At 53.1% G+C, this 26163-nt stretch overlaps 1 protein-coding gene across 1 annotated transcript; it reads right to left on the bottom strand.

Annotated features, from left to right (window-relative positions):
- Window positions 1–24744: 24744 nt before the first annotated feature.
- On the bottom strand, window positions 24745–25951 carry IUM83_04510 (uncharacterized protein; the record flags this gene model as incomplete). The annotated part of the gene is made up of 2 exons (XM_067928594.1): window positions 24745–24768; window positions 24839–25951. The coding sequence occupies 2 exons, from the start codon at window positions 25949–25951 to the stop codon at window positions 24745–24747; spliced, it is 1137 nt and encodes a 378-aa protein (XP_067792588.1).
- Window positions 25952–26163: the final 212 nt, after the last annotated feature.

Below are 26163 nucleotides of genomic sequence, written 5' to 3'. Positions count from 1 at the left end.
AGTCGAAGCGGCAACCGACAGTGGCAACATCGAGCACGGAGGCAGAGTATATGGCCTTATACAATGCCACCCAAGAGGCAGTATGGCTGCGTCAGCTACTAAAGGACGTGGGGGCTGAGTGTGTGGGTGCTACTACAATATTCCAGGACAACCAAGGATGCATTGCGCTGGCCAAGAACCCAGCTTACCACTCACGTACGAAGCACATCCACCTGAAGTATCACTTCTTGCGCGAGAAGGTGGAAGACAACATCATCGTGCTTGAGTACAAGCCGACAGACGAGATGGTCGCGGACGGGCTTACCAAGGCGCTGGCACGACCCAAGCACCGCCAGTTTATCGTTGGACTCGGCATGGACGACTAAGACGCCAGGCACAGCGCATCAAGGGAGAGTGTTAAAGGGTGATGCGTGCGCGTGGCTTCACACTTGGCGCGCCATTGTGTGTGCGTGCGTGTGCGTGTGCGTGTGCGTGCGTGTGCGTGCGTGTGTGTGTGCGCGTGTGCGAGGCTTTGTGGCGGCGTCCAATGCTCAAGATGAGACGCGCAGGCTGCGTGTGCATGAGGACGAGCGCGTGGGAGCGCGTCTGGATGTTCAAGCTGCGTGGATGCGCGGGTGGGTGCATAGTATTTGCATATGTAGAAGTAGGGTGTCCATGACTTTGCACAAGTCTGTATTGCTTAGTGGGTTAGTACCGGGTCTTTGACTCGAAGGTCGTGGGTTCGATTCCCACAGATGTTTGCTTTTCTTTTTGCCAACAAGAGAGCATAGTAGGCAGGCTAGAAGCTAAACTTCACTCAATCAATCTTACTTTTGGTTTTGCAATCTCGGCCCGAAGCCGTCTTTAAGTGTTTCAAGCTTTACAGCTCGTAGTCCAACTTCCTTTTAGTAGTGCGTGTTTAGTAGTGCGTGTTTAGCAGTGCGTGTTTTGGGCGGCGGCGGATGTGTGTTGTTTGTGTGTTTGTGTTGCACTTTGGTTGTGTTAAGTTGCTGCAAGGTGTGTGAAAGTACACCCGTCTAGCTCAGTCGGTAGAGCGCTGGCCTTTTAAGCCAGTGGTCGGGTCTGAGTTCCACGGGGGTGCTTGCTTCTTTGCGATCGTGTGTTGGCACGCGAGCGAGCGAGTTGTGCGTGCGGTTGGTGCGCGCAGCTGGCTGCGTTCGCGGCGCGGCACTCGGGGCAACAGGGCAGCACTCGTAGCAGTGCATTATGCTCCGTTTACCTTTTACCCCCTACCTCACACCCGCGACGCTATTCGTCTTGCCCACAGCGGCACTTCCTGAGTGTCGCCCACGGCTCTGTAGCTCGCTATTGCCACACCTGTTCATATGGACCGCGCGCCAGTTGTGCTGACATCATCCACACTCAGGTAGAATACCAACTCGCCTTGCGCCTTGTACGCGCAGCACGTACGCCACGACCTCGCATCTAACCCAGGCTTTGTATGCAGAACACGCAGCATCAAGTGCGCACAGGTTCGAACGGCCCTGCTGCTCCCCTGAGTGTGCCTAAAGTCGGTGTCGGTGTTGGTAAGCGGGACACCCCTCGATCGAACTACGCTCGGATCAGGGAATTGGTCTTGTTCATGTGTCTACAGCTATACCTCGACTGCAGTTCAGGCTCCAACCAGGTGTTTCAGCACACAGGCTCGCTGGCTTTAATACGTGCGGTAGTCTCCGAGGGGGAGACAATGCACCGATGTTTTGTGTTTTATTTGGCTGCGGGCTCGTGTTTATGCCTGCCTTCGTGAGAGTCAGTCCCAAGTAAGTCTGCAACCTCGTCGAGAAACCAGTAGACAATCCAGTCAGCAACCCCGTCGACAAATCAGTCGAGAGCCTAGTCGAAAACCCAACCTTTAGTGGTTCATGTGGTTGTTCAGATTTTTCAGATTAGGAAGCCGTGCAAGATACGGTCATCTCCCGGCTTGGCGGAGCCAGTGAAAATCGAGTTCAAATCAGGAGCGGAATGGAGGGAGAGGGGGATGGCTGAAAAAGATATGCCAGCCGCAATGCGATGAAGCTCTTGGATATTGCTCTTGGGATCGTGTCGACCGTGCCTCGTTCTGGTTGCAGTTGACCATGGCACGGCGTGGCTGTCGCAGACGTCACAGATGCGGGGTGGGGGTCGTCGTCAATCCGCGTGTAATATATACTAGTAGGATAGAGCGCGTGCGCACAAAAGTACACAGGCTACAGAGGTGTCCGTCTCGTGGACGATGGGTCGGTGTGGTGGGGGAAGCGGTAGGTGAGTCGCCACTGTGTGTAGAAAGGTTTATGTTCGTAGTGTGTGTGTGTGTAGAAATCTTTATTTGCGCAGTGTCCATACAGGAGCGTGCGGGTTTAGTAGTGCGTGTTTAGTAGTGCGTGTTTAGTAGTGCGTGTTTAGTAGTGCGTGTTTAGCAGTGCGTGTTTAGTAGTGCGTGTTTAGCAGTGCGTGTTTTGGGCGGCGGCGGATGTGTGTTGTTTGTGTGTTTGTGTTGCACTTTGGTTGTGTTAAGTTGCTGCAAGGTGTGTGAAAGTACACCCGTCTAGCTCAGTCGGTAGAGCGCTGGCCTTTTAAGCCAGTGGTCGTGGGTTCGAGCCCCACGGGGGGTGCTTGCTTCTTTGCGATCGTGTGTTGGCACGCGAGCGAGCGAGTTGTGCGTGCGGTTGGTGCGCGCAGCTGGCTGCGTTCGCGGCGCGGCACTCGGGGCAACAGGGCAGCACTCGTAGCAGTGCATTATGCTCCGTTTACCTTTTACCCCTACCTCACACCCGCGACGCTATTCGTCTTGCCCACAGCGGCACTTCCTGAGTGTCGCCCACGGCTCTGTAGCTCGCTATTGCCACACCTGTTCATATGGACCGCGCGCCAGTTGTGCTGACATCATCCACACTCAGGTAGAATACCAACTCGCCTTGCGCCTTGTACGCGCAGCACGTACGCCACGACCTCGCATCTAACCCAGGCTTTGTATGCAGAACACGCAGCATCAAGTGCGCACAGGTTCGAACGGCCCTGCTGCTCCCTGAGTGTGCCTAAAGTCGGTGTCGGTGTTGGTAAGCGGGACACCCCTCGATCGAACTACGCTCGGATCAGGGAATTGGTCTTGTTCATGTGTCTACAGCTATACCTCGACTGCAGTTCAGGCTCCAACCAGGTGTTTCAGCACACAGGCTCGCTGGCTTTAATACGTGCGGTAGTCTCCGAGGGGGAGACAATGCACCGATGTTTTTGTGTTTTTATTTGGCTGCGGGCTCGTGTTTATGCCTGCCTTCGTGAGAGTCAGTCCCAAGTAAGTCTGCAACCTCGTCGAGAAACCAGTAGACAATCCAGTCAGCAACCCCGTCGACAAATCAGTCGAGAGCCTAGTCGAAAACCCAACCTTTAGTGGTTCATGTGGTTGTTCAGATTTTTCAGATTAGGAAGCCGTGCAAGATACGGTCATCTCCCGGCTTGGCGGAGCCAGTGAAAAATCGAGTTCAAATCAGGAGCGGAATGGAGGGAGAGGGGGATGGCTGAAAAAGATATGCCAGCCGCAATGCGATGAAGCTCTTGGATATTGCTCTTGGGATCGTGTCGACCGTGCCTCGTTCTGGTTGCAGTTGACCATGGCACGGCGTGGCTGTCGCAGACGTCACAGATGCGGGGTGGGGGTCGTCGTCAATCCGCGTGTAATATATACTAGTAGGATAGAGCGCGTGCGCACAAAAGTACACAGGCTACAGAGGTGTCCGTCTCGTGGACGATGGGTCGGTGTGGTGGGGGAAGCGGTAGGTGAGTCGCCACTGTGTGTAGAAAGGTTTATGTTCGTAGTGTGTGTGTGTGTAGAAATCTTTATTTGCGCAGTGTCCATACAGGAGCGTGCGGGTTTAGTAGTGCATGTTTAGTAGTGCGTGTTTAGTAGTGCGTGTTTAGCAGTGCGTGTTTAGTAGTGCGTGTTTAGTAGTGCGTGTTTAGCAGTGCGTGTTTTGGGCGGCGGCGGATGTGTGTTGTTTGTGTGTTTGTGTTGCACTTTGGTTGTGTTAAGTTGCTGCAAGGTGTGTGAAAGTACACCCGTCTAGCTCAGTCGGTAGAGCGCTGGCCTTTTAAGCCAGTGGTCGGGTCTGAGTTCCACGGGGGTGCTTGCTTTGCGATCGTGTGTTGGCACGCGAGCGAGCGAGTTGTGCGTGCGGTTGGTGCGCGCAGCTGGCTGCGTTCGCGGCGCGGCACTCGGGGCAACAGGGCAGCACTCGTAGCAGTGCATTATGCTCCGTTTACCTTTTACCCCTACCTCACACCCGCGACGCTATTCGTCTTGCCCACAGCGGCACTTCCTGAGTGTCGCCCACGGCTCTGTAGCTCGCTATTGCCACACCTGTTCATATGGACCGCGCGCCAGTTGTGCTGACATCATCCACACTCAGGTAGAATACCAACTCGCCTTGCGCCTTGTACGCGCAGCACGTACGCCACGACCTCGCATCTAACCCAGGCTTTGTATGCAGAACACGCAGCATCAAGTGCGCACAGGTTCGAACGGCCCTGCTGCTCCCTGAGTGTGCCTAAAGTCGGTGTCGGTGTTGGTAAGCGGGACACCCCTCGATCGAACTACGCTCGGATCAGGGAATTGGTCTTGTTCATGTGTCTACAGCTATACCTCGACTGCAGTTCAGGCTCCAACCAGGTGTTTCAGCACACAGGCTCGCTGGCTTTAATACGTGCGGTAGTCTCCGAGGGGGAGACAATGCACCGATGTTTTTGTGTTTTTATTTGGCTGCGGGCTCGTGTTTATGCCTGCCTTCGTGAGAGTCAGTCCCAAGTAAGTCTGCAACCTCGTCGAGAAACCAGTAGACAATCCAGTCAGCAACCCCGTCGACAAATCAGTCGAGAGCCTAGTCGAAAACCCAACCTTTAGTGGTTCATGTGGTTGTTCAGATTTTTCAGATTAGGAAGCCGTGCAAGATACGGTCATCTCCCGGCTTGGCGGAGCCAGTGAAAAATCGAGTTCAAATCAGGAGCGGAATGGAGGGAGATGTTAAAGGGTGATGCGTGCGCGTGGCTTCACACTTGGCGCGCCATTGTGTGTGCGTGCGTGTGCGTGTGTGTGCGTGCGTGCGTGTGCGTGTGCGTGCGTGCGTGCGTGTGTGTGTGCGCGTGTGCGAGGCTTTGTGGCGGCGTCCAATGCTCAAGATGAGACGCGCAGGCTGCGTGTGCATGAGGACGAGCGCGTGGGAGCGCGTCTGGATGTTCAAGCTGCGTGGATGCGCGGGTGGGTGCATAGTATTTGCATATGTAGGAGTAGGGTGTCCATGACTTTGCACAAGTCTGTATTGCTTAGTGGGTTAGTACCGGGTCTTTGACTCGAAGGTCGTGGGTTCGATTCCCACAGATGTTTGCTTTTCTTTTTGCCAACAAGAGAGCATAGTAGGCAGGCTAGAAGCTAAAACTCACTCAATCAATCTTACTTTTGGTTTTGCAATCTCGGCCCGAAGCCGTCTTTAAGTGTTTCAAGCTTTACAGCTCGTAGTCCAACTTCCTTTTGGTTTTGCAATCTCGGCCCGAAGCCGTCTTTAAGTGTTTCAAGCTTTACAGCTCGTAGTCCAACTTCCTTTTGGTTATGAGCCCAAGTACCGACACCAAGTTCAAAGTCGAGCCTTTCGACGGCTCGAACTACTCGCTGTGGAGCTACAAGATGAAGATGTACCTGATGTCCAAGGGATTGTGGGATGCGGTCAGCGGAGAAGCCGAGGTGGCCTCGGCGAAGGAGCAGCAAGCGCACGCGGCGATTGTGCTCAACCTCAACGACTCGCAGTTGATGCACGTGGTGACGTCCAAGACTGCGAAGGAAGCGTGGGACACATTGAAAACGTTCCACAAGACTCAAGACATGGCGAACCGACTGTGGCTCAAAGAGAAGTTCTCGGCGTTCAAGTTTACAGCATCCTCCGTCAGCAATCACGTAACGGAGTTAGAGAAGCTCGTGATGGATATGAAGAACGCGGGGTGTGAACCAAGCGAAGAAGACGTCTGTGCGACGATGTTGCGGAGTCTACCATCGAGCTACGAGAGCCTGGTTCAAGCATTTCGCATGTCAGTGAGCGATTTCAAGCTTGCAGACCTCGTGAGCAAGCTGATTGCGGAAGAAGTGCGTCAAAAGGACTCGACGCGCGTCGAAGAGGCGACCGCGCTTCTTGCCGGTAAGGGCAATGGAAAGCAGCAACAGAAGAAGAAGAACACACGCGGGGGACGCAAGAAGGGATTCTCCGGAGCGTGTTTCAACTGTGGCAAGATGGGCCATTACGCGAGGGATTGCCGTTCTAGGGCAAGTCCCGATGATAGTATCCAAGACCAGTCAAACGTTGCGTTTAACGCGACCGACGCTTTGCGAGCGAGAGCTGGGTGATGGATAGTGGTGCTTCGGCACACATGTGCAAGACACGCGACGCCTTTCACGAGTACTCGGCTATAAAGACTGCGCGCAGCATATTGAGCGCAAAGAACAGTGCGAACTTGAAGATTCTCGGCTTTGGAACAGTTGTTTTGCGTGTCTGGACTGGAAGTTCGTGGATAAACGCGCGGCTGGAAAACACGTTGCATGTTGAAGACTTAAACAAGAACCTGTTCTCTGACGGCTGCAACAGCACGCGGTATGACCGTGACTATGGACAGCGAGCGGTGCGTTGTGAAACGCGGCAGCCAAGTTGTGGCGACGGGTAGGAAGCAAGGCAAGCTGATGTACCTCAACACTGATGGTGGTGAGGAGTGTCATGTGGCTGAAAACGACGTTGGTCTGTGGCATCGGCGACTCGGTCACGTGTCTTTCAGCACGTTGAACTCCATGGTTAAGGACGGAAAACTCAGTGGTGCGCAAGTTGCACCTGGAACCGTGTGTGGTGTATGCGCGACTGCGAAACAAGCACGCAAGCCATTCAGTTCAACCGAGAAGGAGCTCGAAGCCAGGAGAGTGCACGCAATGACACCACCATGTGCTCTGATGTGTTGGGGCCTGTCACCCCGCATCCAAGTCGGGCTACAAGTATATTGTGAGCTTTATTTTGATGAAAAGCCGTTTTGTGACGATCTATCCACTGCGCAAGAAGAGCGAAGTGTGTGAGGCGTTCAAGAAATTTCTCAAAGAGGCAGAAACAAGCGCGGGCATCAAGGTTAAGGTGTTACGCAGTGATAATGGTGGTGAGTATTGCAACGCAGCAATGGAGACTCTTTGCGACGACAAGATGGTCAAGCAGGAGTTTACGGTACCATACAACCCGCAGCAAAACGGTATGGCAGAGCGAATGAACCGTACTCTGGTCGAAATGACACGCTGCATGCTGAAAGAGAGCGGGATTGACAAGTCGTACTGGTGTGAGGCTATGATGACTGCAGCAGACATTCGGAACGTGTTGCCTAACACTTCAAACCCACACTCAAGTCCGTTCCAACTGGTTTACAAAAGGGAGCCACGTCTGGAGCACATGCGCGTTTTGGGACCGAGTGCTATGCCCATGTGACCAAGCAAAAACGCAAAAGCTGGATGACTCGGGTATCAAGTGCGTTTTCCTCGGCTACGCCAAACAGCACAAAGCATATCGACTGCTGGATCCAACTAACGGATCAATCGTGATTTCAAGGAGTGTGACGTTTGCTGAAGCCCCACTCGCTACGGCGCGTAAGGAGGGCAGCCAGGAGGTGATCGATATCATCGGCAACGACGAAGAAGAGGAGCGCACGGAAGAACCCAGCGTTGAGGAAGGTTTCGCACACCCCAACTCACCCACGCCGGGAACCTGATAATCACAGCGGGCCGACTGACTCTGTGCCGACGCGTGGCTCTAGCACTCCGGGGAGAGATGGCGAGGAGGAGTGGATGGTGCGTCCGGCACGCAAAAGGCGTGGAGTTGTGCGCTACCAGGACGAGTACCCCGGGACTCGACGTGGTGAGTTCAACTTGGACGATTTTGAGGGTGAGTTCGATTCCCTCTACTGTCTACTTACTGAAGACGACGACGGCGAGCGTGCTGTTTCATACGACGAAGTTATGCGCAGCAAGTACAAGGACGAGTGGCTGCGTGCCATGGAAAGCGAGATGAAGTCGCTTGAGGATCACCGCACCTGGACTTTGGTGGATATGCCATCAGACAAAAAGGCAATCGGGTGCAAGTGGGTTTTCCGCATCAAGCGAGACCCGAGCGGGAAAATTATCAAGTTCAAGGCTCGTTTGGTGGCAAAGGGCTTCACACAACGCCCAGGAGTTGACTACACGGAGACGTTCGCTCCTGTAGCACGCAAGGAGTCCATCAACATGGTTGTGGCAATTGCTGCAGAGGAAGACATGGAGGCTGAAAACGTGGATGTTGACACCGCGTTTCTATACGGTGACGTGGACGAGGAACTCTATATGGACCAGCCAGATGGTTTCGAGGACCAAAGCAACCCGACTAAGAAGTGTTTGCTGATGCAAGCACTTTACGGCACGAAGCAAGCGGCGCGTCAATGGAACAGCAAGCTGAATAAGCACTTGGAAAGCCAAGGCTTTTGTCGATCGGCGGCGGATCCGTGTGTGTACGTTCGGCGTTCTGGCTCAAAGTTCAGCATTATTGTCGTCTATGTGGACGACCTCATGATCTTCAGCAAGACGAAAGCAGATATTACTGGGATCAAGGAGGCGCTGAAGCGTGAGTTCAGCATTAAGGAGCTCGGTGAGCTAAAGTACTGTCTCGGCATCGAGATCCACCGCGACCGTGAGAGCAAGGTCATTATCATGAACCAACGAGCGTATATTCAGCGACTCGCAGAAAAGTTCGGTGTAGAAAACTGCAAGGCAGTGCACACACCAGCGGATAGCAACTCGAAACTGGTGAAACCCTCGGAGGACGAAGTTTTCGCGCCTAAGTACCCGTACCGCGAGTTGGTGGGGCTTTAATGTACCTCGCAACTTGCACCCGTCCGGACATTGCTCAAGCTGTGGGTGAAGTGGCCAAGTTTTGCGAGTACTACAACAAGTCTCATTGGGTGGCCGCAAAAAGGATTTTAAAGTATTTGAAGACGACTCAAGACTTGGGGCTTGTGTTCAACGGCCGGACCAAGGGAGAGTTGTTCGGCTACGCGGATGCGAACTGGGCAGGCGATCTGGACACTCGGCGCTCGACTACAGGCTACGTGTTTTCCTGAATGGGAGTGCGATTTCGTGGAAGTCGAAGCGGCAACCGACAGTGGCAACATCGAGCACGGAGGCAGAGTATATGGCCTTATACAATGCCACCCAAGAGGCAGTATGGCTGCGTCAGCTACTAAAGGACGTGGGGGCTGAGTGTGTGGGTGCTACTACAATATTCCAGGACAACCAAGGATGCATTGCGCTGGCCAAGAACCCAGCTTACCACTCACGTACGAAGCACATCCACCTGAAGTATCACTTCTTGCGCGAGAAGGTGGAAGACAAGATCATCGTGCTTGAGTACAAGCCGACAGACGAGATGGTCGCGGACGGGTTTACCAAGGCGCTGGCACGACCCAAGCACCGCCAGTTTATCGTTGGACTCGGCATGGACGACTAAGACGCCAGGCACAGCGCATCAAGGGAGAGTGTTAAAGGGTGATGCGTGCGCGTGGCTTCACACTTGGCGCGCCATTGTGTGTGCGTGCGTGTGCGTGTGTGTGCGTGTGCGAGGCTTTGTGGCGGCGTCCAATGCTCAAGATGAGACGCGCAGGCTGCGTGTGCATGAGGACGAGCGCGTGGGAGCGCGTCTGGATGTTCAAGCTGCGTGGATGCGCGGGTGGGTGCATAGTATTTGCATATGTAGGAGTAGGGTGTCCATGACTTTGCACAAGTCTGTATTTCTTAGTGGGTTAGTACCGGGTCTTTGACTCGAAGGTCGTGGGTTCGATTCCCACAGATGTTTGCTTTTCTTTTTGCCAACAAGAGAGCATAGTAGGCAGGCTAGAAGCTAAAACTCACTCAATCAATCTTACTTTTGGTTTTGCAATCTCGGCCCGAAGCCGTCTTTAAGTGTTTCAAGCTCTACAGCTCGTAGTCCAACTTCCTTTTCCTTTAACAAAAAGGACTCGACGCGCGTCGAAGAGGCGATCGCGCTTCTTGCCGGTAAGGGCAATGGAAAGCAGCAACAGAAGAAGAAGAACACACGCGGGGGACGCAAGAAGGGATTCTCCGGAGCGTGTTTCAACTGTGGCAAGATGGGCCATTACGCGAGGGATTGCCGTTCTAGGGCAAGTCCCGATGATAGTATCCAAGACCAGTCAAACGTTGCGTTTAACGCGACCGACGCTTTTGCGAGCGAGAGCTGGGTGATGGATAGTGGTGCTTCGGCACACATGTGCAAGACACGCGACGCCTTTCACGAGTACTCTGCTATAAAGACTGCGCGCAGCATATTGAGCGCAAAGAACAGTGCGAACTTGAAGATTCTCGGCTTTGGAACAGTTGTTTTGCGTGTCTGGACTGGAAGTTCGTGGATAAACGCGCGGCTGGAAAACACGTTGCATGTTGAAGACTTAAACAAGAACCTGTTCTCTCTGACGGCTGCAACAGCACGCGGTATGACCGTGACTATGGACAGCGAGCGGTGCGTTGTGAAACGCGGCAGCCAAGTTGTGGCGACGGGTAGGAAGCAAGGCAAGCTGATGTACCTCAACACTGATGGTGGTGAGGAGTGTCATGTGGCTGAAAACGACGTTGGTCTGTGGCATCGGCGACTCGGTCACGTGTCTTTCAGCACGTTGAACTCCATGGTTAAGGACGGAAAACTCAGTGGTGCGCAAGTTGCACCTGGAACCGTGTGTGGTGTATGCGCGACTGCGAAACAAGCACGCAAGCCATTCAGTTCAACCGAGAAGGAGCTCGAAGCCAGGGAGAGTGCACGCAATGACACCACCGTGTGCTCTGATGTGTTGGGGCCTGTCACCCCGCATCCAAGTCGGGCTACAAGTATATTGTGAGCTTTATTTTGATGAAAAGCCGTTTTGTGGCGATCTATCCACTGCGCAAGAAGAGCGAAGTGTGTGAGGCGTTCAAGAAATTTCTCAAAGAGGCAGAAACAAGCGCGGGCATCAAGGTTAAGGTGTTACGCAGTGATAATGGTGGTGAGTATTGCAACGCAGCAATGGAGACTCTTTGCGACGACAAGATGGTCAAGCAGGAGTTTACGGTACCATACAACCCGCAGCAAAACGGTATGGCAGAGCGAATGAACCGTACTCTGGTCGAAATGACACGCTGCATGCTGAAAGAGAGCGGGATTGTCAAGTCGTACTGGTGTGAGGCTATGATGACTGCAGCAGACATTCGGAACGTGTTGCCTAACACTTCAAACCCACACTCAAGTCCGTTCCAACTGGTTTACAAAGGGAGCCACGTCTGGAGCACATGCGCGTTTTGGGACCGAGTGCTATGCCCATGTGACCGCCAAAAACGCAAAAGCTGGATGACTCGGGTATCAAGTGCGTTTTCCTCGGCTACGCCAAACAGCACAAAGCATATCGACTGCTGGATCCAACTAACGGATCAATCGTGATTTCAAGGAGTGTGACGTTTGCTGAAGCCCCACTCGCTACGGCGCGTAAGGAGGGCAGCCAGGAGGTGATCGATATCATCGGCAACGACGAAGAAGAGGAGCGCACGGAAGAACCCAGCGTTGAGGAAGGTTTCCGCACACCCCAACTCACCCACGCCGGGAACCTGATAATCACAGCGGGCCGACTGACTCTGTGCCGACGCGTGGCTCTAGCACTCCGGGGAGAGATGGCGAGGAGGAGTGGATGGTGCGTCCGGCACGCAAAAGGCGTGGAGTTGTGCGCTACCAGGACGAGTACCCCGGGACTCGACGTGGTGAGTTCAACTTGGACGATTTTGAGGGTGAGTTCGATTCCCTCTACTGTCTACTTACTGAAGACGACGACGGCGAGCGTGCTGTTTCATACGACGAAGTTATGCGCAGCAAGTACAAGGACGAGTGGCTGCGTGCCATGGAAAGCGAGATGAAGTCGCTTGAGGATCACCGCACCTGGACTTTGGTGGATATGCCATCAGACAAAAGGCAATCGGGTGCAAGTGGGTTTTCCGCATCAAGCGAGACCCGAGCGGGAAAATTATCAAGTTCAAGGCTCGTTTGGTGGCAAAGGGCTTCACACAACGCCCAGGAGTTGACTACACGGAGACGTTCGCTCCTGTAGCACGCAAGGAGTCCATCAACATGGTTGTGGCAATTGCTGCAGAGGAAGACATGGAGGCTGAAAACGTGGATGTTGACACCGCGTTTCTATACGGTGACGTGGACGAGGAACTCTATATGGACCAGCCAGATGGTTTCGAGGACCAAAGCAACCCGACTAAGAAGTGTTTGCTGATGCAAGCACTTTACGGCACGAAGCAAGCGGCGCGTCAATGGAACAGCAAGCTGAATAAGCACTTGGAAAGCCAAGGCTTTTGTCGATCGGCGGCGGATCCGTGTGTGTACGTTCGGCGTTCTGGCTCAAAGTTCAGCATTATTGTCGTCTATGTGGACGACCTCATGATCTTCAGCAAGACGAAAGCAGATATTACTGGGATCAAGGAGGCGCTGAAGCGTGAGTTCAGCATTAAGGAGCTCGGTGAGCTAAAGTACTGTCTCGGCATCGAGATCCACCGCGACCGTGAGAGCAAGGTCATTATCATGAACCAACGAGCGTATATTCAGCGACTCGCAGAAAAGTTCGGTGTAGAAAACTGCAAGGCAGTGCACACACCAGCGGATAGCAACTCGAAACTGGTGAAACCCTCGGAGGACGAAGTTTTCGCGCCTAAGTACCCGTACCGCGAGTTGGTGGGGCTTTAATGTACCTCGCAACTTGCACCCGTCCGGACATTGCTCAAGCTGTGGGTGAAGTGGCCAAGTTTTGCGAGTACTACAACAAGTCTCATTGGGTGGCCGCAAAAAGGATTTTAAAGTATTTGAAGACGACTCAAGACTTGGGGCTTGTGTTCAACGGCCGGACCAAGGGAGAGTTGTTCGGCTACGCGGATGCGAACTGGGCAGGCGATCTGGACACTCGGCGCTCGACTACAGGCTACGTGTTTTTCCTGAATGGGAGTGCGATTTCGTGGAAGTCGAAGCGGCAACCGACAGTGGCAACATCGAGCACGGAGGCAGAGTATATGGCCTTATACAATGCCACCCAAGAGGCAGTATGGCTGCGTCAGCTACTAAAGGACGTGGGGGCTGAGTGTGTGGGTGCTACTACAATATTCCAGGACAACCAAGGATGCATTGCGCTGGCCAAGAACCCAGCTTACCACTCACGTACGAAGCACAAATAAAAGGAAGTTGGACTACGAGCTGTAGAGCTTGAAACACTTAAAGACGGCTTCGGGCCGAGATTGCAAAACCAAAAGTAAGATTGATTGAGTGAGTTTTAGCTTCTAGCCTGCCTACTATGCTCTCTTGTTGGCAAAAAGAAAAGCAAACATCTGTGGGAATCGAACCCACGACCTTCGAGTCAAAGACCCGGTACTAACCCACTAAGCAATACAGACTTGTGCAAAGTCATGGACACCCTACTCCTACATATGCAAATACTATGCACCCACCCGCGCATCCACGCAGCTTGAACATCCAGACGCGCTCCCACGCGCTCGTCCTCATGCACACGCAGCCTGCGCGTCTCATCTTGAGCATTGGACGCCGCCACAAAGCCTCGCACACGCGCACACACACACGCACGCACACGCACACGCACGCACACGCACACGCACGCACACGCACACGCACGCACACGCACACGCACGCACACGCACACGCACGCACACGCACACGCACACGCACACGCACGCACACACACGCACACGCACGCACACACAATGGCGCGCCAAGTGTGAAGCCACGCGCACGCATCACCCTTTAACACTCTCCCTTGATGCGCTGTGCCTGGCGTCTTAGTCGTCCATGCCGAGTCCAACGATAAACTGGCGGTGCTTGGGTCGTGCCAGCGCCTTGGTAAACCCGTCCGCGACCATCTCGTCTGTCGGCTTGTACTCAAGCACGATGATCTTGTCTTCCACCTTCTCGCGCAAGAAGTGATACTTCAGGTGGATGTGCTTCGTACGTGAGTGGTAAGCTGGGTTCTTGGCCAGCGCAATGCATCCTTGGTTGTCCTGGAATATTGTAGTAGCACCCACACACTCAGCCCCCACGTCCTTTAGTAGCTGACGCAGCCATACTGCCTCTTGGGTGGCATTGTATAAGGCCATATACTCTGCCTCCGTGCTCGATGTTGCCACTGTCGGTTGCCGCTTCGACTTCCACGAAATCGCACTCCCATTCAGGAAAAACACGTAGCCTGTAGTCGAGCGCCGAGTGTCCAGATCGCCTGCCCAGTTCGCATCCGCGTAGCCGAACAACTCTCCCTTGGTCCGGCCGTTGAACACAAGCCCCAAGTCTTGAGTCGTCTTCAAATACTTTAAAATCCTTTTTGCGGCCACCCAATGAGACTTGTTGTAGTACTCGCAAAACTTGGCCACTTCACCCACAGCTTGAGCAATGTCCGGACGGGTGCAAGTTGCGAGGTACATTAAAGCCCCCACCAACTCGCGGTACGGGTACTTAGGCGCGAAAACTTCGTCCTCCGAGGGTTTCACCAGTTTCGAGTTGCTATCCGCTGGTGTGTGCACTGCCTTGCAGTTTTCTACACCGAACTTTTCTGCGAGTCGCTGAATATACGCTCGTTGGTTCATGATAATGACCTTGCTCTCACGGTCGCGGTGGATCTCGATGCCGAGACAGTACTTTAGCTCACCGAGCTCCTTAATGCTGAACTCACGCTTCAGCGCCTCCTTGATCCCAGTAATATCTGCTTTCGTCTTGCTGAAGATCATGAGGTCGTCCACATAGACGACAATAATGCTGAACTTTGAGCCAGAACGCCGAACGTACACACACGGATCCGCCGCCGATCGACAAAAGCCCTGGCTTTCCAAGTGCTTATTCAGCTTGCTGTTCCATTGACGCGCCGCTTGCTTCGTGCCGTAAAGTGCTTGCATCAGCAAACACTTCTTAGTCGGGTTGCTTTGGTCCTCGAAACCATCTGGCTGGTCCATATAGAGTTCCTCGTCCACGTCACCGTATAGAAACGCGGTGTCAACATCCACGTTTTCAGCCTCCATGTCTTCCTCTGCAGCAATTGCCACAACCATGTTGATGGACTCCTTGCGTGCTACAGGAGCGAACGTCTCCGTGTAGTCAACTCCTGGGCGTTGTGTGAAGCCCTTTGCCACCAAACGAGCCTTGAACTTGATAATTTTCCCGCTCGGGTCTCGCTTGATGCGGAAAACCCACTTGCACCCGATTGCCTTTTGTCTGATGGCATATCCACCAAAGTCCAGGTGCGGTGATCCTCAAGCGACTTCATCTCGCTTTCCATGGCACGCAGCCACTCGTCCTTGTACTTGCTGCGCATAACTTCGTCGTATGAAACAGCACGCTCGCCGTCGTCGTCTTCAGTAAGTAGACAGTAGAGGGAATCGAACTCACCCTCAAAATCGTCCAAGTTGAACTCACCACGTCGAGTCCCGGGGTACTCGTCCTGGTAGCGCACAACTCCACGCCTTTTGCGTGCCGGACGCACCATCCACTCCTCCTCGCCATCTCTCCCCGGAGTGCTAGAGCCACGCGTCGGCACAGAGTCAGTCGGCCCGCTGTGATTATCAGGTTCCCGGCGTGGGTGAGTTGGGGTGTGCGGAAACCTTCCTCAACGCTGGGTTCTTCCGTGCGCTCCTCTTCTTCGTCGTTGCCGATGATATCGATCACCTCCTGGCTGCCCTCCTTACGCGCCGTAGCGAGTGGGGCTTCAGCAAACGTCACACTCCTTGAAATCACGATTGATCCGTTAGTTGGATCCAGCAGTCGATATGCTTTTGTGCTGTTTGGCGTAGCCGAGGAAAACGCACTTGATACCCGAGTCATCCAGCTTTTTGCGTTTTGCTTGGTCACATGGGCATAGCACTCGGTCCCAAAACGCGCATGTGCTCCAGACGTGGCTCCCTTTTGTAAACCAGTTGGAACGGACTTGAGTGTGGGTTTGAAGTGTTAGGCAACACGTTCCGAATGTCTGCTGCAGTCATCATAGCCTCACACCAGTACGACTTGTCAATCCCGCTCTCTTTCAGCATGCAGCGTGTCATTTCGACCAGAGTACGGTTCATTCGCTCTGCCATACCGTTTTGCTGCGGGTTGTATGGTACCGTAAACTCCTGCTTGACCATCTTGTCGTCGCAAAGAGTCTCCATTGCTGCGTTGCAATACTCACCACCATTATCACTGCGTAACACCTTAACCTTGATGCCCGCGCTTGTTTCTGCCTCTTTGAGAAATTTCTTGAACGCCTCACACACTTCGCTCTTCTTGCGCAGTGGATAGATCGTCACAAAACGGCTTTTCATCAAAATAAAGCTCACAATATACTTGTAGCCCGACTTGGATGCGGGGGTGACAGGCCCCAACACATCAGAGCACACGGTGGTGTCATTGCGTGCACTCTCCCTGGCTTCGAGCTCCTTCTCGGTTGAACTGAATGGCTTGCGTGCTTGTTTCGCAGTCGCGCATACACCACACACGGTTCCAGGTGCAACTTGCGCACCACTGAGTTTTCCGTCCTTAACCATGGAGTTCAACGTGCTGAAAGACACGTGACCGAGTCGCCGATGCCACAGACCAACGTCGTTTTCAGCCACATGACACTCCTCACCACCATCAGTGTTGAGGTACATCAGCTTGCCTTGCTTCCTACCCGTCGCCACCACTTGGCTGCCGCGTTTCACAACGCACCGCTCGGTGTCCATAGTCACGGTCATACCGCGTGCTGTTGCAGCCGTCAGAGAGAACAGGTTCTTGTTTAAGTCTTCAACATGCAACGTGTTTTCCAGCCGCGCGTTTATCCACGAACTTCCAGTCCAGACACGCAAAATAACTGTTCCAAAGCCGAGAATCTTCAAGTTCGCACTGTTCTTTGCGCTCAATATGCTGCGCGCAGTCTTTATAGCAGAGTACTCGTGAAAGGCGTCGCGTGTCTTGCACATGTGTGCCGAAGCACCACTATCCATCACCCAGCTCTCGCTCGCAAAAGCGTCGGTCGCGTTAAACGCAACGTTTGACTGGTCTTGGATACTATCATCGGGACTTGCCCTAGAACGGCAATCCCTCGCGTAATGGCCCATCTTGCCACAGTTGAAACACGCTCCGGAGAATCCCTTCTTGCGTCCCCCGCGTGTGTTCTTCTTCTTCTGTTGCTGCTTTCCATTGCCCTTACCGGCAAGAAGCGCGGTCGCCTCTTCGACGCGCGTCGAGTCCTTTTGACGCACTTCTTCCGCAATCAGCTTGCTCACGAGGTCTGCAAGCTTGAAATCGCTCACTGACATGCGAAATGCTTGAACCAGGCTCTCGTAGCTCGATGGTAGACTCCGCAACATCGTCGCACAGACGTCTTCTTCGCTCGGTTCACACCCCGCGTTCTTCATATCCATCACGAGCTTCTCTAACTCCGTTACGTGATTGCTGACGGAGGATGCTGTAAACTTGAACGCCGAGAACTTCTCCTTGAGCCACAGTCGGTTCGCCATGTCTTGAGTCTTGTGGAACGTTTTCAATGTGTCCCACGCTTCCTTCGCAGTCTTGGACGTCACCACGTGCATCAACTGCGAGTCGTTGAGGTTGAGCACAATCGCCGCGTGCGCTTGCTGCTCCTTCGCCGAGGCCACCTCGGCTTCTCCGCTGACCGCATCCCACAATCCCTTGGACATCAGGTACATCTTCATCTTGTAGCTCCACAGCGAGTAGTTCGAGCCGTCGAAAGGCTCGACTTTGAACTTGGTGTCGGTACTTGGGCTCATAACCAAAAGGAAGTTGGACTACGAGCTGTAAAGCTTGAAACACTTAAAGACGGCTTCGGGCCGAGATTGCAAAACCAAAAGTAAGATTGATTGAGTGAGTTTTAGCTTCTAGCCTGCCTACTATGCTCTCTTGTTGGCACAAAGAAAAGCAAACATCTGTGGGAATCGAACCCACGACCTTCGAGTCAAAGACCCGGTACTAACCCACTAAGCAATACAGACTTGTGCAAAGTCATGGACACCCTACTCCTACATATGCAAATACTATGCACCCACCCGCGCATCCACGCAGCTTGAACATCCAGACGCGCTCCCACGCGCTCGTCCTCATGCACACGCAGCCTGCGCGTCTCATCTTGAGCATTGGACGCCGCCACAAAGCCTCGCACACGCGCACACACACACGCACGCACACGCACGCACACACAATGGCGCGCCAAGTGTGAAGCCACGCGCACGCATCACCCTTTAACACTCTCCCTTGATGCGCTGTGCCTGGCGTCTTAGTCGTCCATGCCGAGTCCAACGATAAACTGGCGGTGCTTGGGTCGTGCCAGCGCCTTGGTAAACCCGTCCGCGACCATCTCGTCTGTCGGCTTGTACTCAAGCACGATGATCTTGTCTTCCACCTTCTCGCGCAAGAAGTGATACTTCAGGTGGATGTGCTGTTAAAGGGTGATGCGTGCGCGTGGCTTCACACTTGGCGCGCCATTGTGTGTGCGTGCGTGTGCGTGCGTGTGTGTGTGCGCGTGTGCGAGGCTTTGTGGCGGCGTCCAATGCTCAAGATGAGACGCGCAGGCTGCGTGTGCATGAGGACGAGCGCGTGGGAGCGCGTCTGGATGTTCAAGCTGCGTGGATGCGCGGGTGGGTGCATAGTATTTGCATATGTAGGAGTAGGGTGTCCATGACTTTGCACAAGTCTGTATTGCTTAGTGGGTTAGTACCGGGTCTTTGACTCGAAGGTCGTGGGTTCGATTCCCACAGATGTTTGCTTTTCTTTTTGCCAACAAGAGAGCATAGTAGGCAGGCTAGAAGCTAAAACTCACTCAATCAATCTTACTTTTGGTTTTGCAATCTCGGCCCGAAGCCGTCTTTAAGTGTTTCAAGCTTTACAGCTCGTAGTCCAACTTCCTTTTCAAGTCGCGCGTGAAGCGCTTCCAGCTCATGGCTGGAAGCGAAGTCAACTCCGACGCCGTCATCGGAGGATTAGCGAGTCCCATTTCGCGATACTGGAATCCAGTATCGGTGCGCGTCAAGACGCTTAGCGTCTCGACATCCGGCGTCACCGCCTCAGTCTGCCCCGCAGACTGCTCTTGATGCGTCTCGGTCCCGGACCGAGACTTGCGCAGCGTTTTCAGCTTGCGCCGTCTTCTTGTTGTGCGGAGCCGGGCTCTGCACAGTTGTTCTTCTGGTCCAGGCCCGGCCGTGGACAGTTGTTCGCCGGCGGACTCTGTCCGCGGGCGCGCGGTATCAAGCCCGGCTTGACCGCATTTTCCTTCGAGCAGCCCGGCTGCACGGTAATGTGTCCCTTCGCCGGCAGACCCTGTCTGCGGGTGCGCGATATCAAGCCCGGCTTGACCGCATGGCGCTTCGTCGTGCAGCCCGGCTGCACGACAGCATGCAAATTGCGTCAGTGCGGTACGTTTGCAACCGCCCGCACTGTTTGCAGCGTCAACTCCCGGGGTTGACACGCCTTCGGCACCTCGACGCCATTCATTGGCGGAGTCCCTCATGACCGAGGGTGCGTCGGCTCCCGGAGCCGACGCGTCGTTGTCGACCTGACCGCTTCGGGTCAGGGACTGTCCCGTACACGCTTGAACGTGGGTGTTGGTTCCCGGAACCAACACATCTTTTTCTTCCGACGTCGGCAGCGTTGCCGACGTGGGTCTCACTTGTGCGCGCCCTCGCGCACTTCCTGGGCACTCCGGGACAGCAGCATTAAGCGCTGTCTCGACTGGTGAGCCGCGCGCACCTGCTGGCGCGTGCGCTGCGGTAACAGGGCCATCGCTCTCTGTTCCGCTGTCGCGTCCGAAGCGCACGAGCGTGCGCTTCTTCCAGTCTATCACCGGATCATGCCGTGCAAGCCATGGTATGCCCATTACCACGTCGAACTTATCGTCCAGGTCCAGGACGATAAAGTGTTCGACAAACACTCGTTGTTTGCACGAGAAGCGCACGTTCACGACGCGCTTCTCGGTCTTCACGATGGCACCTGTTGCCAGTCGTACCTCCAGAAGACTTCGAGGTGTATCTACCTCCTCGAAGTCAAGTCTCGGCAGGCTTCGTAGTCGAACAAAGTTCGACGCGCCTGAATCTACCAAAGCTCGAAGAGAGTCACTCGCTCTCTTCGAGTAAACCTTCAAGATGACTAGGTTCAGCCTGTCATCTTGTTTCTTGCAGTGAGAGCTGGTCTCACTGGGGGCTGCAGTCCTCAGTGTCGCGTGCCCGATGTCGGCACGCGCGACTGCATTACCAGTAGGGCGCCCCGCGCCTACTGGATGTTCGCGTTTTTTGTTAGTCCGCGGCGATGCCTAGCATCGCCACGACGGCCACCTCCAGGGGGCATGGGAGCTGTGCACTCCCGTGCAAAGTGACCGATCCTTCCGCAACGGAAGCATCGCACGTTACCTCCCTGCTGCTGGTAACCAGCAGTTGTTGCGTTCGAGAGGTCCATTGGCTCCGGACCCCCCTGTCCTCGCAACCGGGCGCGGTTGCGGCCTCGGCACGTTTACATGCAGTTTAGCCTGCCGCAGGCTAAACTCTTCTTGCATGGCAAGGGTGATTGCAGCTTCGAGAGTACTCGGGTACTCTCGGAAGAGATAGGTCTTCACGGGCCCATCTCTCAGTCCCTTCATGAACGTGACGACCTTGGTCGCCTCGTCTATCGGGTTAGTCACGATATTTGATACCAAATATCGTGCGCGCTGCGCGTAAGCATGGACGTCATGCTTACCCTGCTGCAGGTCGAGGAATTCCGCCCTCGACCGGAACTCGTTTTGCGGGGGCTCAAACGCTTGTTTGAGCTCCTCTTTGAACACTTCGTACGTGCTGAAGCACGTAGGATCTGAGAGTCGGCGTCCGTACGCCCAACTCCTCGCTCGTCCGCCAAGACATGACATGGCGAACGCAACCTTTGACAACGGGTCGACGATACGTCGAGCCGCTATGGCTGTGTCGAGCTCGACAAGCCATCGGAGGAGAGGCTCGCCCTCTCTTCCCACGTAATTGTTTGCGCTCAACTTTAATGGTTGAGCACGCGGTGTCGTCCCTGACGACGCCGTTGTTGAGGAAGCAGCATCACGCTGCTCCTTCATGATGAACCCCAGAGCAACACCATGTTGCTCCGTCGGCGATAGCGTACGCAGCATCGTAGCTATCGCCGCTTCTCCAATGACTGTTGACAGTCGTTGGAGGGTTTCCCACTCTGGGTCAGACAGGTGGGGGCAGTCAGCGCGTGCAACATGCGTTGCAGGCGTGTTGGGGCTCTCCATGGGCACCTCCGTGCTCATGTGGTTCTCGGCTCCGCGTTCGTACACCGCGTACGAACGTCAAGCAGTCGGTCGTTGGACGGACTACGAAGTGCTACCAGGTGTAGTGGGCCTACTTTGGCTCACTACTTTAGCTTACACGTTGCGCAACGTGTATGAGGAAGCGTAGGAGTTTATTAATAATTTGAATTAATTATACTTGAGTACACAAGTACAATATAAATCTAATAAAACACCAAGTGACTTAGATTAGGTAAAATGAGATCTGTATTGTTTGTAAATTGATCTTCCTCCTAAATCTGCTAAAACTGTTTATCGTCTATGAAAGGGGTTGACAGCGGCTGGCTGTCAGAGCCCCGCTAATATGCATGTCTCTGATTGGTAGAAAGATGCTGCTTTCTACCAATAGGATCTTTGGGTATGTGTGGACCACTCATTGTGGTGGCCCACTTCAATGTATCCATTGGTGTGTCTTACACCAAGGTGAGGAAGTATCTAAAACTTTTAACAGATATCCTTATCTGTTAAATTCACAAGTGGCTTGCAGCCACTTGTACGTGTAACCCCGTTACAAAAAAGCTATTTAGGATGGTCATCCTTGGTCCGTCGTTCTCAAGTAAGAACAACCTGTGCTATCACATTCTCAAACGCGCACCACATGGCTTCAGCCACCTCCACATCATCGCTAGAAATCCACATCAAGAGCTCTATGACTACCTCCGCGACAAGCTTGAAGGATTCATCACGTTTCATGAGACTCCTCCTCAAGTATATGCTATTAGAATCACTCCTGGAAACAGACCTGAGCTTGTGATCATCGATGATTATTCGAATGATAAGTCCCTTCAGAAGAATGTGTTCAGCCATTATTTCACAAGGGGTCGCCATCATAAACTATCGCCTATCTTCCTGAGCCTGTGTAGTCACTGCTGTACAATGCCCCATATTGAACTTTTTCAATAGTTCATCAATGTACTTGTGCTGTGAGATTGTCATGGTTCTGTTCTTTCTGTTCCTTCTAACCTCCATCTTCAATATATAGTGGATGTCTCCTAGGTCTTTCATCTTAAATCTCCCCGAAAGATCCTGTTTGAGTTTGTTGATCAGTTCCATATCCTTCGACATGACCGTAAGATCGTCCACATATACCACTACAATGATCCAACTCTCTCCCACTTTTTGGACATAGATGCAGTATTCTTTATTGCATCGGACAAAACCAAGGGTGGTGAAGAACTTGTGGAGTACCTTGTACCAAATCTTAGGTGCTTGCTTCAACCCATATATGCTTTTCTTGAGCTCACAGACCAAATCCGCATGTCCTGCTAAAATGTACTTCGGTGGTTGGTGCATATACACCTGCTGTTCACCCTCCATCGACCCATTGAGAAAGGCTGTACTCACATCCATCTGGTGAATATGGCAATCCAGGATTGTTCCAATTGCCAGTACAAGACGAAGCGATTCGAATCGTGCCACTGGCGCATAGACATCGTCACAGTTGACACCATACTCCTGATGGTTTCCTTGCGCAACTAATCTAGCCTTAAACCGCTCAATGGTGCCGTCAGCATTATACTTAACTGCTAATACCCAATGACATGGTAACGGCTTCTTGCCAGGAGGCAGCCGAGTTAACTTCCATGTTCCATTATCGAGTAGTGACTGGTACTCCAAATCCAGTGCCTTTCTCCATTGTGTCCTGTGTTCTCCGGTTAGTGCCTCCCGGAGACTTTTGGGAACTGAGATCCTATTTGCAATAGTATCTACTGCAATTGCCTTATCGATGTGGGTTTGAAAGCACTTGTAGTCCGAGTACAACACAGGAATGATCCGTGTACCGTCCTGTTGGGTTGGACGTTCCGCGTTTATGGCTTTGATCCGGCTTGATCTGCGCTTAGCTCCCACTGATACTGACGATTTTCTCTTCTTTCGTTTGGCTCCCACTGCTCCTGATGACCCCCTCGGTTGTTCAATCACAGGGAACAAACACATTGGTCACATCGTTGTTGGATAATGTATCTAGTACATCGATCTCCTTTAGCTCCTCCTTGCTGAGCTGATCCGGTTTTATCACAAATGACCGAGTAATTATGCTCAAGCAGTTCTCTGTATCGAATGTTACCGACCTGGACACTAGGAACTTGCTGTTGTAAACATCAAACAGTCGGTATCCTTTAGTATCCTCAGATATTCCTAGGAATCTGCACTTGATTGCCCGTGCGGATAGCTTTTTATCCTTTCGTACAACCTCTGGTACATATGCGAAACACACGCGTCCCCATACCTGGAGTGTCTTTGGGTCTGAACCCACTCCTTTAACCAACTCATAGGGACTTTTGTTCTTTAGACGGCTCATCGGCGTGCAGTTCTGCACATACGTCATGTATTTCAGTGCTTCCGACCACCATTTAGCCGGCATTTCTGCGTCACGTAGCGCACACCTTACTTTACTCATCTTAGTCTGATGGTCTCGCTCAGCCGCTCCATTTTCCTCTGGGCTGTACACATTCGAGGTCTGAAACGTTATTCCTTTATCAGTGCAGAATGTTTTCAGAGCTGCGTTCACGAACTCCTTCCCTCCGTCGGATCTTATACGACGAATCGTGAATTTTCCCTCTCTTTCCAACTGCAGTAGCAGCTCTTTGACCTTTATCTGAACCTCTGTTTTCTTGCGGAGGACAAACGTCCATCGCCACGACGTCTGGTCGTCAACGATACTGAGAAAATATCTGATCGATCCTAGGACTCCGTATACTCCTAACGTCCTCATGAGACCATTTGTATCCATGTGTATGGTGCTGATAGGTTTATCGTCCCTAGATTCCACCATATTTCTGTAACTCATTCTGCGCATTTTCATTTCGGTGCATGTATGGCAGAAGAACGGCACTTTCATCAGTGCTGCTTTACTAAAGCTCGGTAGTCCTGGTATCAGATTTCCACTCATTACCTCTATTAGTTTGTATCTATTGAGGTGTCCCAATTTTACATGCCACTCTCTAAAATCAGCCTTTATTTGTCTGTACCCTGGTTCTTTTAATGGTGCAATCGGTTTTGCCTTTACTGCAGAGCAGTTTAATTGCCTGTCTCTCAGCGTGGGCGCCTGCACATAGTAAGCCCCGTTTACTGCAATGGCTACAAATACCAACTTATGCTTCCAAAGTACAAACTTGTACTTCCCGTCTATACTTTCCACTATTTGGTAGCCTGTTTGTTTTAGCCAATATTCACTAAGTATATTTGCCTTTGCTTTAGGCACCAAAGCCATATTATTGAACTTAAAAGGACGAATTCCATCCGGACTACTCAAATAGAGCTGTATGGAGCCAACATGTGTATTGCTAAGTTTAGTCCCTTCTCCAAATGTAAACCTAAACTCTTGGCTCGGCCGTTTGCTCAAAAACAGCGTTGCATCGGCGGTTAGTCCATAACCGCAGCCTGAAGCTAGCACCCAATCATAACCGGTGATGTTAATTACATTTCGTTCTAACAAGTCAGGGTACAAATCTCTTACCGCCTCTTCAATGGCTTTCGCCGCCACTTCGATGTTGCCGGAAGCCTCCGAGACCTTTCCAGCAAGTGCCGGAACGATCGTTGGCTCAACGTCCGCCACATCGTCGTCGTCACTCGTCGGCGTATCCGAAACGACCGGTGACCCAGGTGTCAGCGGTGGCGAAGCCATGAGCGCATCAACATCCGCCTTGGCTTGCTCCGGTCTCAGCGTATCGCTGTGTCGTGGCTCTTGCACATCGCTTGTCACTTGAGCGACCGCAACCTTCTTGGCCCTCTTGATTTGCCGAATCATCACAGCATCGACCGGAATTTCGACGCGCGCCGCCTTGGCCTTTTTCTTGGCGGCCGCTTTTGACCCTTTCATGTGAGCGACCGGCACTGGCTTCTGCAGCGTGGGGCTCTTGAAGATGTTGGTGCGATACACGCCCAAGCTTCTGTCCTTTTTCATCGCGGGGCAGTCACGTTTCATGTGCGCGAGACCGTCCCGGTTGTAGCGCCCTTCACAATAGAAGCACTCGTCTTCGCGTTTCCGCTCAACAACACGCGCCTTGCGCTTGTCCAGATGCTGCGACGCCCTCACATGATTTGCGGGCACAACCACCGCTTGCATAGCCTCAATTTCGCGGCGGCTATTGTTCATGAAGACATTGCGCAGCAATGCTTCAACCTTGTCCAGATGGAAACCGCCGTTGGTGTAATCCACCTGGTTTCCCCAGTACTGGCTTGGGAACAAAGCCAGAACCTTCATCGCCGCGTACTGGATCGGAATCATCGTCACACCGTCCAGTGCCTCGCGCGATTGACGATTGATCCGATTACGCGCCTCCTTGACACGCAAGATGAGCTCGCCCACTGACGCAAAATCCATTGCCAGAGCCTCGTCAAACCTCGCAATCATTGCGGCCATCCCTTGCGCATTCGACTGACCGAACACAGTCTCGAGTCGCTTCCATGCAACAGGTAGACTTTCGTCATTGAACGAGACGCGCAGCGACTCCATGTACGACCTGGGCAGCGTCTGGTTGAGCAGCGACCTAATGTAGGTGTCTTGCTCGCTGAGATTTGCCAGCTGCCACTTGTATGTCCTCTGCGCTTCCGCATCGTCCGTGTCCATCGGACGGGGAATCTCGCAGCTTGTCCGCAGCAAATCCTCGTAAGCGAACGCTGGCTCTACCAGGCCCTTTACTACCGCTTCACGTCGCATAGCCGCACTCTTCTGGCGAAGGTGCCCAACGATCAGGTCCTTCCACACCCCAAACTGTTTGGTGTCGCTCGGAAAGACGAGACGGTCGAACGGGTTGCTCGCGTTGTTGCTCACGATCACTT

Source organism: Phytophthora cinnamomi (assembly GCF_018691715.1).
Source record: "Phytophthora cinnamomi strain GKB4 chromosome Unknown Contig33, whole genome shotgun sequence".
NCBI classification, from domain to species: domain Eukaryota; phylum Oomycota; class Peronosporomycetes; order Peronosporales; family Peronosporaceae; genus Phytophthora; species Phytophthora cinnamomi.
The sequence above is the reverse complement of the archived record's forward strand: the minus strand, read 5'-3'. Positions and strand labels throughout refer to the sequence as shown.